This window comes from Protopterus annectens, chromosome 1.part1, assembly GCF_019279795.1.
Source record: "Protopterus annectens isolate FY-2018-M chromosome 1.part1, PAN1.0, whole genome shotgun sequence".
Lineage (NCBI taxonomy): Eukaryota > Metazoa > Chordata > Ceratodontiformes > Protopteridae > Protopterus > Protopterus annectens.
In genome coordinates this window covers 1,153,783,334-1,153,798,336 of record NC_056726.1, presented here as the reverse complement: position 1 = coordinate 1,153,798,336, position 15,003 = coordinate 1,153,783,334, and the positions used below count along the sequence as shown (strand labels likewise).

Genomic DNA, 15,003 nt, shown 5'->3' with positions numbered 1-15,003 from the left:
AGTTAAAAAAGTTACAATGGCAGAGAAATCATTTCGAAGCCTGTTTAAAATTTGGCATAGTACCAAGAGGAATGAGGGTGTTTTGTATGCCCTCACAAGGTGAACACTATCCAGAGTTACTAGCCAAATGGCAGAGTATCAACATAAATACAGGCTTTTCATATATGAAATTACTCCTGGAATTTTTTGCACCAGAGGAAGAGAAACTCACAGCAGAAGTGGGTGTTTTACAAATGCAATTAGAGACTGAATTTAAAGGAGAAAGATTCACTAAAAAACTAGACGAGCTATACTGTGCTTTTTCAATGACTGACCAGAGGTTACAACAAACAAAAGTAAAAAAGCTACAGCGCGACTATAAAGATTTCACGACCGGTAACATCTTCATATGGCTGAGAGAGGAAAGAGGAGAAATCCATTCCAATGTCTCTTTAACTGAGACCAACACGTCATATGCGGAAGTGATGCGAGGTAGAACCACGCTGAATAGCGCTCGAAGAGTGCAAGAGACTTTTCGTTTGAACAACAGTAATGAACAATTAGTTAGGTCTAAACAAAGTAACTCGGTAGAAATAGTGAGTTCAAATTTAACTACGGAACCTCTGGGAGAGAGGACTATACAACATTCTGAATCAGAAGAAACAACAAACGTTTCTTTAGTAACTGCTGTTCCAAATGCAGTAGTTGCCCAATCTAAGGACTTGGTTGCAAGGCCCAAGACAAATGAAGCAGTGCAGCAGGGTGAGCGTTTTTTAGCCCAACTGCCAGCTCCAATGAAGAAAAAAGGAGAATGGAAGAGAGCCAGCAGCGAAGGCAGAGGGGCAAAAAAGAGAAGGACATCAAATTGACTGGTGATAATATTGTTCATAATTTATCTAACTATGTTCTTAATGATGATGAATTATTTGTTTTAAACAAAGGTATGTCCTTCATACCAAGTAGAGAAGGCTGTTTTAATGAAATAGTCATGGATATGATGTTTTATGGTAGAAAAGTAATGTTGCAAAGTTTATTTAACCAACAAAATAGACAGCATATGTTGAGACAACCTAGTACATTCATGCCACCACTCAATTCTACCATGCAAATGTTTCTTAAAGTATGTGAAGCTGATTTATATAAATACTTGGAAGAAGGTAAAAATCAGAAATATTTTAATTTAATAAATACACAAAAACAAGCATTAATAAATTTACAGAACAATGATAATATCATAATAAAACAGGCAGATAAAGGTGGAGTGGTTGTTATATTAAATAAGGATGATTATTATTTTAAATTAAATAATTTATTAATAGAAGGTAATACCTACTTGAAAATTAGTCCATTAGAACTCAACAACATCATAATAGGAGTTCATAACAGTATTAAATGTATGTTGGATAACAATACTATAGACCAAGATCTTAGTGAATTTCTATTAATAGAATATCCGGTAACACCTATTTTCAAAGCACTACCCAAGTTACATAAAAATTATAAAGATCCCCCACTGAGACCGATAGTCTCAGGTAGAAAATGGGTAACTGAAAATTTATCTATTTGGTTAGAATATACTTTAAAACCATATACAACAAGAATAATAGAAATTTTGAAAGATACACAACAATTTTTGGAAGCCATAAAAAATGTTGATATATGTGGAAAATAAGTATTAATGGTCACCTTAGATGTTGTAAATTTGTTTACAGTGATAGAAAATGAATATGGCATGAATGCTGTTTGTGAACTATGCAAAGAAATGGGTGAATCAGATGATAGGAAATTATTTACAATAAGAAAATGCTTGAATTTGGTTTTATCCAACAATGTATTCATATGCAATGACAATGTATATAGACAAACACAGGGGGTAGCCATGGGCACCCCCTGTGCTAATACATATGCAAATTTGGTTTTGTCATTTTGGGAGAGATGTTTTGTGCTAAGGGGCCAAAACAGATGGAAAAAGCATCTATTTCTTTATAGACATTTTGTGGACAATGTTTTTATTTTATGGGAAGGGGGAAAGAGAGAACTAGTACTTTTCATAGAATATTTGGAACATACCACAACTTTTTTCAATTTTTTTCTCACATGCTCAGATGAAGCTATAGATTTTCTGGATGTCAGAATTAAAAAAGAAAGATCTGGCTTAGTTACTTCCTTGTTTCGAAAAGAATGCTGGAAAAATAATTTACTTGCTTATGATAGTATGCACCCCAGACATACATATAAGAATATAATAAGGGGTCAGGTAAGTAGAGCCTAAAGGCTTTGTACTAAAGATAGTGATTTTGAGGAAGAATTGATGAATATGGAACATATTTTTAAAAATAGAGGTTACAATGAGAGGTTAATAGTAAGTGAATTAAGTCAGGGTAATATACATAGAAAATCTGTATCTTCATTTAAGACAATTTCATCAGAAGAGCAACATGGCCATAAATTTGCATTTAATAGAATGACATTCATGTATAGTAGTAATATACATGGTGTATGTGACATTATCAAGAAAAATTGGCATATACTTTTATCTGATGATAAAATAAAAGAAATAGTAGGGATAGAACCCAAATTTGGATTTAGAAGAAATAAAAATCTGAAAGACATTTTAACACAAGAAAAGAGTAACCACAAGAAAAGTTCCATTTGTCAAGTAGGTACAAAACCATGTGGGCTATGCAAGGCATGTCACTGTATTAATAAAGAGATTGTTTTTAAGCATCCAGTAACAGGGAAATTATTTTATTTTAAAGCAAAAGCCAATTGTAGAACAAAGAATATAATTTATTTAGCTGAGTGTCAGCAATGCAAAGCATTTTACGTGGGAAAAACAAATAATATGCTTAAAGTTAGAATTTTGCAACATCTTTCATGCATAAGAACCGGAAATATGCACAATGCACTTTATAAACATGTAGAAGTAAATAATGACCATCAGTTTAGATTTAGAGCTATTGTAAATGTATTTCCTAGTATAAGAAAGGGTAGCTTAGTAGATGCCACTGAGAGAGAAGAAGCAAAGTGGATAATTGAGCTTTTAGCCCATAGGACACCAGGACTAAATGAATTTGTTCCTATGAAACCCGCCCTCAAAGATAGGAGGGTGCAGTATAAATTTTGATTGGTTGGAAACTATTTTGAATTAGGTATTTAAATGTGACTAAGATTGTTTTTATTTCATCTGAAGAAGGGCAGAGCCTGAAAGTGCTTACCTGTATTAAAAACTGCTTGTTGAACTTTGCTTTGTCATATTAAATTAGTGTTTTATCGAAGGATTTTGGTGGTCTACATTGGTTTGTTCGCTAAAGATTTTTTTGTACTCTGTGGACCTTCAGTCAGTTTTCTCAATTTGTTTTCTTTGCTCCTATGATCCTATAATAGGTTGGAGAGTGGAGTGGTAAGGAAACATTCCTTTTAAGTGTAGTTTTGATGGTATGAGTATGTGTGTTGTCTGTCTGATGTTGGTTATTAGAGAATTCCAGATCTTTGCTCTCTAGGTGGAATGTAAAGAACCTCCAAAAGCATTTTTTGATTTACTGACAAATTTGATATCATGTTACTCTGACATAACTTTTCCACTAAGTTATATGTATTTCCTCTTGATGTGGTATATATTTTTGTCTAGTGCATTTGCCTCTGTTCCCTATTCTTCTTTACCTGATGCGTTTGCAAAATTGGGATTTAATGTAATATTGCTAAATGGGTCACAGAGTGGTTAAATGACAAAATTACTCTGTACGACTTAGGAATGTATTTTCCTGTGAGAATGAGTGACAATCAGTAGAGCCCAGTGTTAGAACCTTTATGTGTCTACTTTACCAGTAATTAATTATTATAGTGTTGAAGAATTTGTTGATTGTATCAAAGTCTCCTGCGCAGTTGATTCACGTTCTAATCAAAGATTCTTATGTTAGTATCTGGATGAGCTTTGCATCTGGAGCAAAAATAATAAGTTGTCTTTCAGCTGCAGCAAGTGTAAGGTTTTGCATGTTGTCAGTGTGAATCTAAAGTGTTGTTATGCACTAGAGAATCATGTGATAACAAATGTGCTTGTTATATTGATCTGGACATCATGGTTTGTGAAGATTTTTACATGGATAGGTCATGCAAGTGAACAGATGACAGGTAAGGAAATGTTGTGCTCTCATAATGACCATAAGTCAGTGATACTCTTTTAGATGATTGCTTACATTAGTTCCTTTGTTTAGAAATTATGATAAGACTTATGCTTGATTATGGTGTTGAGTTCTGACTTTACAATATGAATGAAATAAAGGAAGATGAAAAACATTTCACAAAATGCATTTAGTCAGTCAAGATTTTTTTTTCTCAGTTACAAATCTTACACAGTATAGTGTACAAACCATCCACATGCCCAGTTCTCTTCTCTCTGATAGCCTATTATACCCCTACACGTACTCTACACACCTCCAACCAGTCACTCTTGAACATCTACCACCCCAGTAAAACTGCTGGCAAACTCCTCTACAAATCCACCATAGCCCAAGCTTGGAACAAACTCCCCTCGTACATCAGATCAATACCCCACCCCAAACACATCAAAAAGGAGCTAAAACTCTACCTTCTTAATACTAAAACTTGTCCTTGTCATGCCCCTACCTAATCCACTACACTGCCATATTTCCACTCCCCCTGTCCACTGACTTCCATCTACTTACCCTCCATATTTTTATTTTTATTTTTTTCTGTATTCTCTGTAACCTCTATCTGTCTATCTACTGTACTCTCTGTAAATTATGTATAACATTTCTCTGTTTGGGAATGTAACTACTAGTGTAATTTAGTCTATCTAAAACGCTGTATGTGCTAGTAATATTTGTAATGCAAATGTCTCTGTTGGAGCTTTTCTCCTTGGGTCTCCACTGAAAATGGGCTACTAGCCCAGTTGGACTAACCTGGTTAACAAATGTCAAATAAATAAATAAATACATTTTTATGAAGACTGACTTAAGAAATTAAAGGTTTATTCCATTCATTATCCACTCCTTCAAGCTGACCTTATCCAAGTTTTTAAATGTATCACACTGGATACTACCTTCAGTTTTTATCCCAGAGCTGCGATGAACAATGCTTCCCTTGTGTGCTATTCCTGTTGTAGTAAATATCATAGGTCTGAATCATTTAATGCTAGTGCTCTTAAAAGGTGGAACGAAGTTCCTAACAAAATGAAAGCATCTGATAGTATCAACATATTTAAATGTACATTAGATGAATGATTCAGTGTCTATGGCTTCTTGTCATCTCTGCTGAGGTCCTGTTCTTAGCCATATTCAGATAGTGAAACACTGAGCCTGAGATTTGTACCAAAGACAAAAGTATCATGAGAGACTATGAATACTTTTGATCCTTTGCCTATATTGCTACTCCATCTTCCATTGTTATGCCTGGTATACCCTACCTTCCAGGTACCTCTACTACAGTGCACTGTACCCCAAAAAGTGCCTTTGTTCCCTAGGAATAATGTGTTGTCTTCACTGCACAGTTTTAGTTACTGTGCCAATGTCTTCTGGAGGTTCACCATTTCCTGTGGTTAAGTTTTTGTTAATGTGTCATCCCACCTTTCAGTAAGGTGAAAACGTTTACAGCAGTTCCATAAGAACTGGCCATGGGAAACAATTCTTTTTAAAACTGACGATTCAGTTATCCATTATAACATTGAAAACTACTGATAAAACATGTAGAGTTCTTGCTTAGAAAATGTACTCATTTTGGAACTGAAAATTTTTTTTTTAGATGTGACTTTTGATTCCATTGCTTGATCGTCCAAAAATAATAGCTCTGTCATTCTTCAGAAATACAGCATTCAATGTAAAAAAATACCTTTATTTACAGATTTTTATTGACATTTTAGATGCTGTTTTGAAAAAAACACAGGGATATGTGGATGGGGGTTGAAAAGCCTGGGCTCATCTGAAAATAGTAAACAGCAAATTACTTTTGTACATCTCATTAATGGTAATTCTGTGAGTTCTGTGGTGCATTGTGCACTAAATTACAAAACAAGTATTGTTATGTCTGTGGTTTTCCAAATCACAAAATTCTAATTTGACAGAGACACTGTGTAAAATGTGGCAAACTTGTCCCTTTTGTCAGTAATTTTGGTGATGTCTCACATTTCTCATTTTACTGCAGTGCTGACATACCTTCCTTTATCCCAATTCCCACATCACCTCAGACATTTGTTCTAGTGCCTCACTTTGTGAGTCACTCATCTGCTCCAGCAGTATGTACCTCTGCATCATTTCCTACTGTTATTTCAAATAAAACTGCTGCTGATTCAGGATGTTGGATTAACCTTTCAGGTTGTGCACTCCATCATAGAATACATTTCACTTATGCACTCCAGACCCACCTGTACTTGTTAATGGTGATGATTTTGCTACAGCAGACTCTGTTGTTGTAATAGCTATTCCTTTGTCTGTGACAGCTTGTCAGTCAGAGATTCCATAATGAACCACAGTCAAAATGCAGAAAAACAAACTAAAATCAAAGCAGATACCACATCAGAAATCAAACCCTCCCTAGAATACATCCTGGATAGTTTTCTGGTTCTTTCCTTAAATGTTAATAGCATCCAGTCTCTTCATAGAAAATTAAAAGTAGGTCATTGGTATAAATTAAAGAGGATGGATGTAGGCTGGTTAGTAAACACTTGCTGGGTTTCTCATGAGCAGTGTTTACTCTTTTAATCTATTTATGGTGATACTATTTTCTGGTCATTCTGTGAGATACATATGTTGGACTTGCCAATTTCTTTCTGTTTCTGTTATATAGCCTGGGACTTTTCAGTTTCTCCAAATGTTTTGGGTTTCTAATACCATGACGAGAATGGACTCCATTCCTAAGTCAAAGTATGATTAAAGTTCATGAAATTAGTATTGTTTCAATCTTTGATGTCAGCCAAAAGTGCTCTTCGCAGCACCCACAATGTTCCCAATAATGACTCCTGCAATTTGTACAGTTACATGTATTGGTAACATATCTAAATATGATTGTAGATTATTTTTTATAAGACCTGTTGCTCCTACTACTATTGGAACTGTCTGGGTATCTTTCTTCCACATTGCTCTCATTTCTGCCTGCAAATCCTGATATTTTATGATTTTGTTTCTCTCTGTACGCAGTATACTGTAGTCACTAGGTGTGGCGATTTCAATGATAAATGCTACTTTTGTCTTCTATTAATGGACCACTATATCTGGTTTTCTCTCATCTATCTTTTGAACAGTTGGTAATGGGTGATCCCATATGATGTAGCCTTCATCATTTTCTATGGTGCTTTGTGGCTTATACTTCCAGTCTTTTTCAGCCACTTCAGTACCATAATGTTTGCACAATCTCCAATGCAACTCTCTTGTCACATTATTATGCCTTTCAGTATACAGTCCTTCTGCCATTAGTATGTCACAACCAGCAATGAGGTATGCAACAGTTTCCAATTCTGTTTTACAAAACCTACATTTGTCTGTTTCTCCCACATGTTCAATGGACTTTGTAAACCAATGTGTATGTAGCCCACTGTCTTGGGCCACCAATATTAACCTTTCATCTCTTGGTCTGAATTCGTCTCTCCTTAACCGCTCATGCATTTGATCCAGATCAACATGAGGCTTTTCCAGAAGTTTTCTATACTTGCAACTTGAACCTGGTTGACTTTCTTGAGACTGTCACCAAGGCACTGGATAAGGGAAAGTCAGTAAATACAGCTTACCTTGACTTGGCCAAAGCCTTTGGCACAATCCTCCACTTGGGCATCATCTAAAAGCTAACACAACTTGGTGTAAATCCCTATCTCATCAGGTGGGTGGCCAACTGATAGGACCCACAAGGTCAAAATAGGTGCCACCACCTCCGACAGCAGACCTGCCACTAGTGGTATCCCCCAGGGATCTGTCCTGGGACCCCTATTGTTTGGCATGTACTTCTCAGAAGTCCAGGTAAAGACAAAAGGCCTGTGGCTGACAAAGTTTGCAGATGACTGTAAGTTGGGTGCTGTCATTGACTCCCCAAATGATGCTAACATACTTCAAGAGGGTCTCACAGCAACAAATGACTGGTGCCAAAATCATGGCCTTAAGTTAAATGCAAAAAAAATGTATTATCATACCATTCGGCAAAAACACAGCCCCTACCGATTACCACATTAAGGGAAACCCAATAAGCATGCAACCTGTAGTGAAAGACCTGGGCACACAAGTTGACAACAATCTCACATTTGACCATCATGTAGCAGCGGTGGTCTAAAAGTGTTTTACTTGGTTCATCTCATAAGTAAAGGAATTGCATCCAGAAAAAAAGGAGGTTATTACCTCTCTGTACTCCTCCCTCATTAGGCCAATAATTGAGTACAATGCCCCATTTGGTATGTACCTCTCCAAACACCTGCACCAACTGGAAAGGCCACAGAAATAACTCACAAAGAGAATCCATGGTCTCCAACACCTGTCCTGTGTGGACAGGCTCAAATCACTATAACTCTATTCTGTATCTTACAGATTGCTCAGAGGTGATTTGTGTCTTGCCTACAAGGTAGTTTCGGACCCCGCTCTACTAGAGATGCTCCACATCTGTAAGTCTAACTCCTCGTGTAGTATCTGATCGAAAGGCTTAAGTCTAATATGTGACATTAACAAAACCTGCTGGAGAGACAGGTTTGTCTCCCAGAGGTGTCCCTATCTCTGGGATAGACTCCCCATACATGTCAAAGTATTTCACTGATCTTCTTCAAGCGCAACACTGATGAGTGGATGGGTAACCACAAATTTGTCCCAGAGATTCCACCTGTGTCCCTCACTGGTAGGGGAACAGGTGCTGATTGACGTTTCTTTTTGGGGGATAAACTCTTGGCTAGGCTTGTAAGGGCCCCAGAGCCATTAGCCTAGTCATCTCCTATGATCCTATGAACTATATTTATGCATTTTCCACATTTCCTGCCTTCTCATCTGATCCTTCACCTTATATTCTTTCTTTTGTTTTTTGGCACATTCAGTTGCTGTCTGATTTTTATCTATTTCTGATTTGATCTTGCTTGACACTGATATGCTTCTTCTAGACTAAGCAGGGAAGTCATCTTAGATTTATTCTCCTCATGTTTCAAAACTTTCACTACATTTGGGTCTTGTAAGGCCAGCAGATATGTGTGCAGTCCCACGATTTCAGATCTATACATGTAATCAATTTCAAGGAGGCCCATACCTCCATCGGAATGGGGAATGTATAATCTGGATATGCACTGATTTGTATAAATCATTTAGTGAGAATGAAGCATCCTTTTTTTCCTGTCTAATCTATTCACCATATTTTGGAGCCAGTCAATCACTCCAAAACTGTAAGTTAGGACAGGAAGAGCAAATTGGTTTATAGCTTGAATTTTGTTCCTAGATGTCAATGCTGTTTTCATGACTAATTTTAGTCTTCTAAAATATTCCTTACTAAGTTTTATTCACATTTGTTCATGTTTTATTGTTGATCCTTCATCAATTCCCAAATATTTATACACTCATTTTTGCTCAAGTTCTTTTATATCATATTCTTGTCCCAAAGTGATGTTTTTTTTTTTTTTTTGGTGCTGCAGTTTTCCTGTTTTAAAGGTTGCTTTGGCACATTTCTCAAGACCAAATGACATTGTTATATCATCTGAAAAAGTTTTGACAACTTGCAATTGTGCTTTCAGTTCCTCATCTGATGAGCTATACAGCTTTAAATCATCAACAAAGAGTAGATGAGAAGTCTTTACACTTTGTTGTTTTCTAGGAGCCAAATTACAGCCATGGCCTAAGCTGTTAAGTAGACAGCTTAATGGGTTAAGGGCAAGACAGAATAGTAATGTTGACAAAGAGTCACCCTGGAATATCCCCCTTTGAATTTTTATCCCTGGAATAATATTTTGTCCTTTATTATGGCTTAATTGCAAAGTGGTCTGCCACTATTTCATGGTCACAGTAACATAGTCTATCAGTGTAGGGTGTACATGCCATACTTAGATTCTTCCCCTCCACTATAACTTTATTTAACAACAAATGATCCTTTGTTCCATATGACTATCTTTTATAGCCCTTTTGTTCTATTGTCATAATTGAGTTGTCTTCTAAATGACTATAAACTCTGGCAGCATCAATTCAAGTGTATAGTTTATGTATCATTGGAAGGCAAGTTACTGGTCTATAACTTTTAGGGTAGATTGCAGGTTCAGTCTTAGGAGCATTGTTTTTCCTGTTGTTAGCCAGGTTGGTGTCTGTTTGGGGTATGCAGCTAAATAGTTCTTACTTATGGCTAAATCTTCCTGCAAAGATGTTAATACTTTTAACTGGAAGTTAGGTACTGCATCTGGGCGTGGGGTTTTCCAATTAGATGCTTTTCTTAACTTTGTTTCAATCTCTCTGGGTATTGCTTCATCCAATTTCATATCCTGTATCTTTAAACAACTTATTCTTTTTTTTACTTCTTCTTCTATCCATTTAGCATCTCTGTTATGTTCCACAGGATCTTCATAAACACTTCTCCAAAATCTGTGTATTTCTTTTTTTTTTGGCAGTGTTTGAATTCCTTTTACCTTGTTTCCTAATTTTCTATAAAACTTTTTGGGTCAACAACAAATTGCTTATTTTGTACTTTTTCTATATATTTATCTGCACATCTTCTAAGATTTTTCACCTGTGCTGAGATTTTTAGTTTATTTGTGATAGTGCATGATAGACCCTGATCTGTTCTAATATTGCTCAATGCTTTTATCATGTCTATCTTTCTAAGTATTTTTGTTGATCTGTTCCCTCTTCTATACTCTTCTAACAATGACACTTCTTGTCTTAATTGCTTTATAGTTTTCTCTATTTGATATTTCCATGATGGTATTTGATTTCTCCCCTTACTTTCCCTCACTACCCTGTGTTCTTGTGGTGGAACTTTATCAGTTATTAATTTAGCTGCACAGTAATATATCCTGTTTACTTCTGTTATAACACTTGGATCTCTATGGACAGTCCTAATTACTGTGTCCATTTGTTTTATCAAACTTCTGACTTTTTGGGTTGGATTGACCTTCTGCACTCTGTTTCTTTCACTGATCTTAATATGTGTATCTATCTCTAGTATTTATTATTTATTTATTGACATTTGTTGACCAGGAAAGTCCACTGGGTCAGGAACCCATTTTCAGTGGAGGCCCAGGGAGAAAAGCTCCACACTTAATACAGTCAAATAAAAATACAGACACTTGACAAAAATCTTTTTTAAAAGCGAAAATATGCAAAAATTACAATATAAAACTTATCAGTATGTATCAGAAGTTATATAAACTTAGATTTAACAGTTGGTAGTATAGTACAAAGCTTGAGTTGTTTCCTTTTGGCATCGCATGAAAAAAACATGGCAGTTCTTGCTGAACAGTTATAGTGGTAATAGAGCTGTGTTGCTGTCAGGGTGAAAGTTATTTTGAACTGTGGAACTGGGTTACAGATAAGTAGTGAAGGTTTTATGGTGGTTTGTTTGATTTGCATTGGCATTTGAGGTTATGTCGGAAGTAAGTTTTTAATGCTACTTTATATGTCTTTATACAGTCTGTTTGGGTAATATGGGAGGGTTAGGAGTTCCATTTTTAGCAATGTTATGAGAGAACAAGCATTGTCCAGCTCTTTTGTTGAGCTTGGTTACACTTAGTAGCAATTTGTTGGAGGATCTTAGGATACATGAAGGAATATAAGTTTGTAGTATTGATGAGAGTGCTGGGCAGGTATTTGGTTTATAAATTAGTTGGGTATAGCAAAGATAGTTTGGGAAATCCAACCAGTTCAGAGATTGCTTGGCAGTGGTGTGAGCGGTTAGGCTTTCCTGAGGCGAATTTAGCTATTTTATAGTAACAAGACTGAAGTTTATTGCTGAGGGATGAGTGAAGGTTAGTAAAGATGGCACTATCATAAAGTAGAGCAGGGATGAGTAAGGTACTTGCCAGTTTTGTTTTGGTGTTTTTGTCCATGTAAAGTTTATGACGATAAAGTTTGCAAAGTTTAAAGTCTGTTTTCTTTATTGACTTGAGAAGGTGTGTTTAAAAGGTAAGTTTGTTGTCAATTGTAATGCCTAGTAGTTTGGCAAATTTTACTATTGCTATTTCAGTTCAATCTTTAGATAAGATTTTGAAGTGTATATCTGGGGTCTATACTAAATCATTGAATGCTTAAAAAAGGGAACGATGATTAATCGACCGCATGTAAGCGAAAGCTTACAATCTCAAAAGCTCGGAACAGCAATTTGTTTCCAAGGGTAAAAAAATCGCTGTCCCAAAAAAATAAAAATAAAATAAAAACTTTAAAACAGCACATAAGTGGGGGGCTTCACCCCCAGACCCCTCTACTTAAATATACCAACTTTGAGATCACACTACAGTGCCAAAAACATCAAAATAACGGAAGCAACCAAGTAAATTCTTCCCAGGGAAAGAATTTGCTTAAAAGCTGCTTCACTATTTTGCCTTTTCGTTCTTTTAAGTTTCAGTTTAAGTTAAGTTCGATCACTTAATCAGGACCCTATATCTGGTGGTTTTAAAGAAAATAACAGAAGTTTTTTTTTTTTTTTTTGGTGTTTAGTAGCAGTTGTGAATTGTTTAGCCATGATTCAATCCCTGTAAAAGCATTTTGAGTAACTGTGAGGAGGTCAGAGAAATTGTTTGAAGTAGAGATTATTGTTGAATCATCGGCGTATTGGATAATTTTACCTAGTTGAGAGACTTTCTGGAGGTCATTAATAAAGATGTTGAAGAGTAATGATCACAGAATGGAACCCTGTGGGATGCCTTTGTTGTTTGACAGATAATCAGACTGGACGTTATGCCACTTTACAGATTGTTGTCTCTTGTTTATGTATGATGTAAACCAGTTGTGGGATTTGGGGTTGCAGCCAAGTTTTGTTAATTGGATCAGAAGTTTAGTATGTGATACTGTATCAAAAGCCTTAGATAGATCCAATAGGATTATTGAAGTGGGTTGATTTGTATCTAAGAATTTGTTGACAGTATCGGTGAATGAGAACAGGGCTGGAATAGTGCTGTGCTCTGGGCAGAAGCCATGCTGAGTGGGAGACAGAAGATTATTATCAATGAGGTACTTGAGTAATTGTGTGTGCACACACTTCTCAGGGATTTTGGATAGCGGGAAAAGTATAGAGATGGGGCAATAGTTTGAGAGGTTATGAGAATTTCCATCTGTATGTAGTGGAGTAATATTAAATCAAGCAACTCTTCTCCTAGCTCATTTTCTTTTAAACTGAGGACTCATTTTTTTGTTTTCCATTTCCTGCGGGTATTCTATAGAAAGTTCTATAGCATCTTCCTGTGGCACATTCTCTTCAATTTCATCCTGTGCCATCCATTGCTCTGTCATAGGGGATCTCACTGGCCTATCCCTCCTCAACATTGACTACATCAGAGTTTCCACAGTTTCCTGAACATTTATACTGGTTTCCTGTGGAAGGCTCCATAACATCTTCATATAGCACCTGACCAATTGCTTTCTGTTGTACCAGTTTCCCCTTAGTTTGGATGTCTATGGCTCTATCCTGTTGTGGTGCTTTCTGAATTAGATTTTCTATGCTGAATCCTTCACTTCATTCCATAACCTCAGTTTCTGTTTCTTTGACTTCACCATTACAAATTTCCTTTTCTACTTTTCCTCTTTGTCTTCTTATTTTTTTGTAAAGTTTTCCATGTCCGGATTCCTTTGCCTGTATATTTCTCTTCAGTTATCTTTGGTGCTGTCCTTTTTGTAATGATTATTTTTTGTTTTTTCCTTTGCATAAATATTGCACCATATCAAATCTCTCTTTCTTTCCCATGTTGATACTTCTTTTTTACACTTTTCAAAAATCTCTAGGTTTTGTTGTTTATATTTTTGCACTTCCTCATATGTTTCTTTTTCCAAACATATCAAAGTTTCTTGGTCTATATATTGTTTTTCACAAATCTGTTTTATTAACGAACACAATTTTTTATTTGAAGCTTCTGATAGCTTTTCTTGTGGAAATATTTTTCTTTCCTCTAATTTCTCTTTTAATATTTTTGTATATCTTGTGTCTTGTCTTTTTGCATAATAGTAACAATGCATAATTTCTTTCTTATCCTCAATACTCCACTCTATCTTCTTTATGGCTGTTCTTTGGCCTATCAGTTTCTGTGATTTTTGTGGACTGCTATTTCCTTCTACAACAGGGAGGCTGTCCTCCCCCTGGCCTGGCCTAGTCCCATTATAGGAATGTTTCTGTATTTTGAGGGTTCTGCACTGTCATTTTTTCCAGTCCTGGCACCAGTGAACCTACCAGGATTGGGCACTTTTTTATCCTGGGTCTTGTGCGTCCTGCTATCTTTTTAAATTTTTGACCTACTTCTGTCCATGATATATGCTATATAAATACAGTCTATATGTCAGTGTCATCTTGGTGAGATTTTTTGAAAAGCAGGGTCCACCTCATGAAGGTACTCACCAAGACTTGAGGATGAATTCAATTTCAGCAATAGTACTCTCCTTGGACACTGTATGGAATTTGATGGTACAGTAGGTGGTTTTAGTTTTAGATTTCTTGCCATATATACCCTGACTTTTTGGCAAGCATGAAAGGGCTTACCACCTTCAGGTTTTATTTTGGACAATGTCCCTATTATTTAGTTTGGGGTTTTATAGGATGTTTCTATTTTTTGTTTCCCATATTCTGAAATTGCATTTTTAAGTAAGTTTATTCCACAGACCATTTGCTTTTAACCACTCTAATGCATATAAGAGACGACTGAGTTGCACAGACTTTTTATTCATCCCTATGCATAATTGGAATCAGTGTGAGAGTTTCATTTTGCATCCTATTCTATTCTGGTCATTTGCAATAATTTCAGTTTCTCTCCAACTGTGATTCATATTATGAACAGATCCAATATTTCTTTCTTTACAAAAATAACTTATGGAATGATCATGCCTCATTTCTGATTGTTTTCTCTCATGATTCACCATATCAGTTTTAAAC

General features: G+C 35.9%; 1 protein-coding gene across 1 annotated transcript in view; it reads left to right on the top strand.

Annotated features, from left to right (window-relative positions):
* Positions 1 to 967: 967 nt before the first annotated feature.
* LOC122815823 (parathyroid hormone/parathyroid hormone-related peptide receptor-like) overlaps positions 968 to 15,003 on the top strand; it is a 147,332-nt gene continuing 133,296 nt past the window's right edge. Inside the window, exon 1 of the mRNA XM_044088628.1 lies at positions 968 to 994. Coding sequence (XP_043944563.1) covers positions 968 to 994 — 27 coding nt within the window. The remainder of the gene's footprint in view (positions 995 to 15,003) is intronic.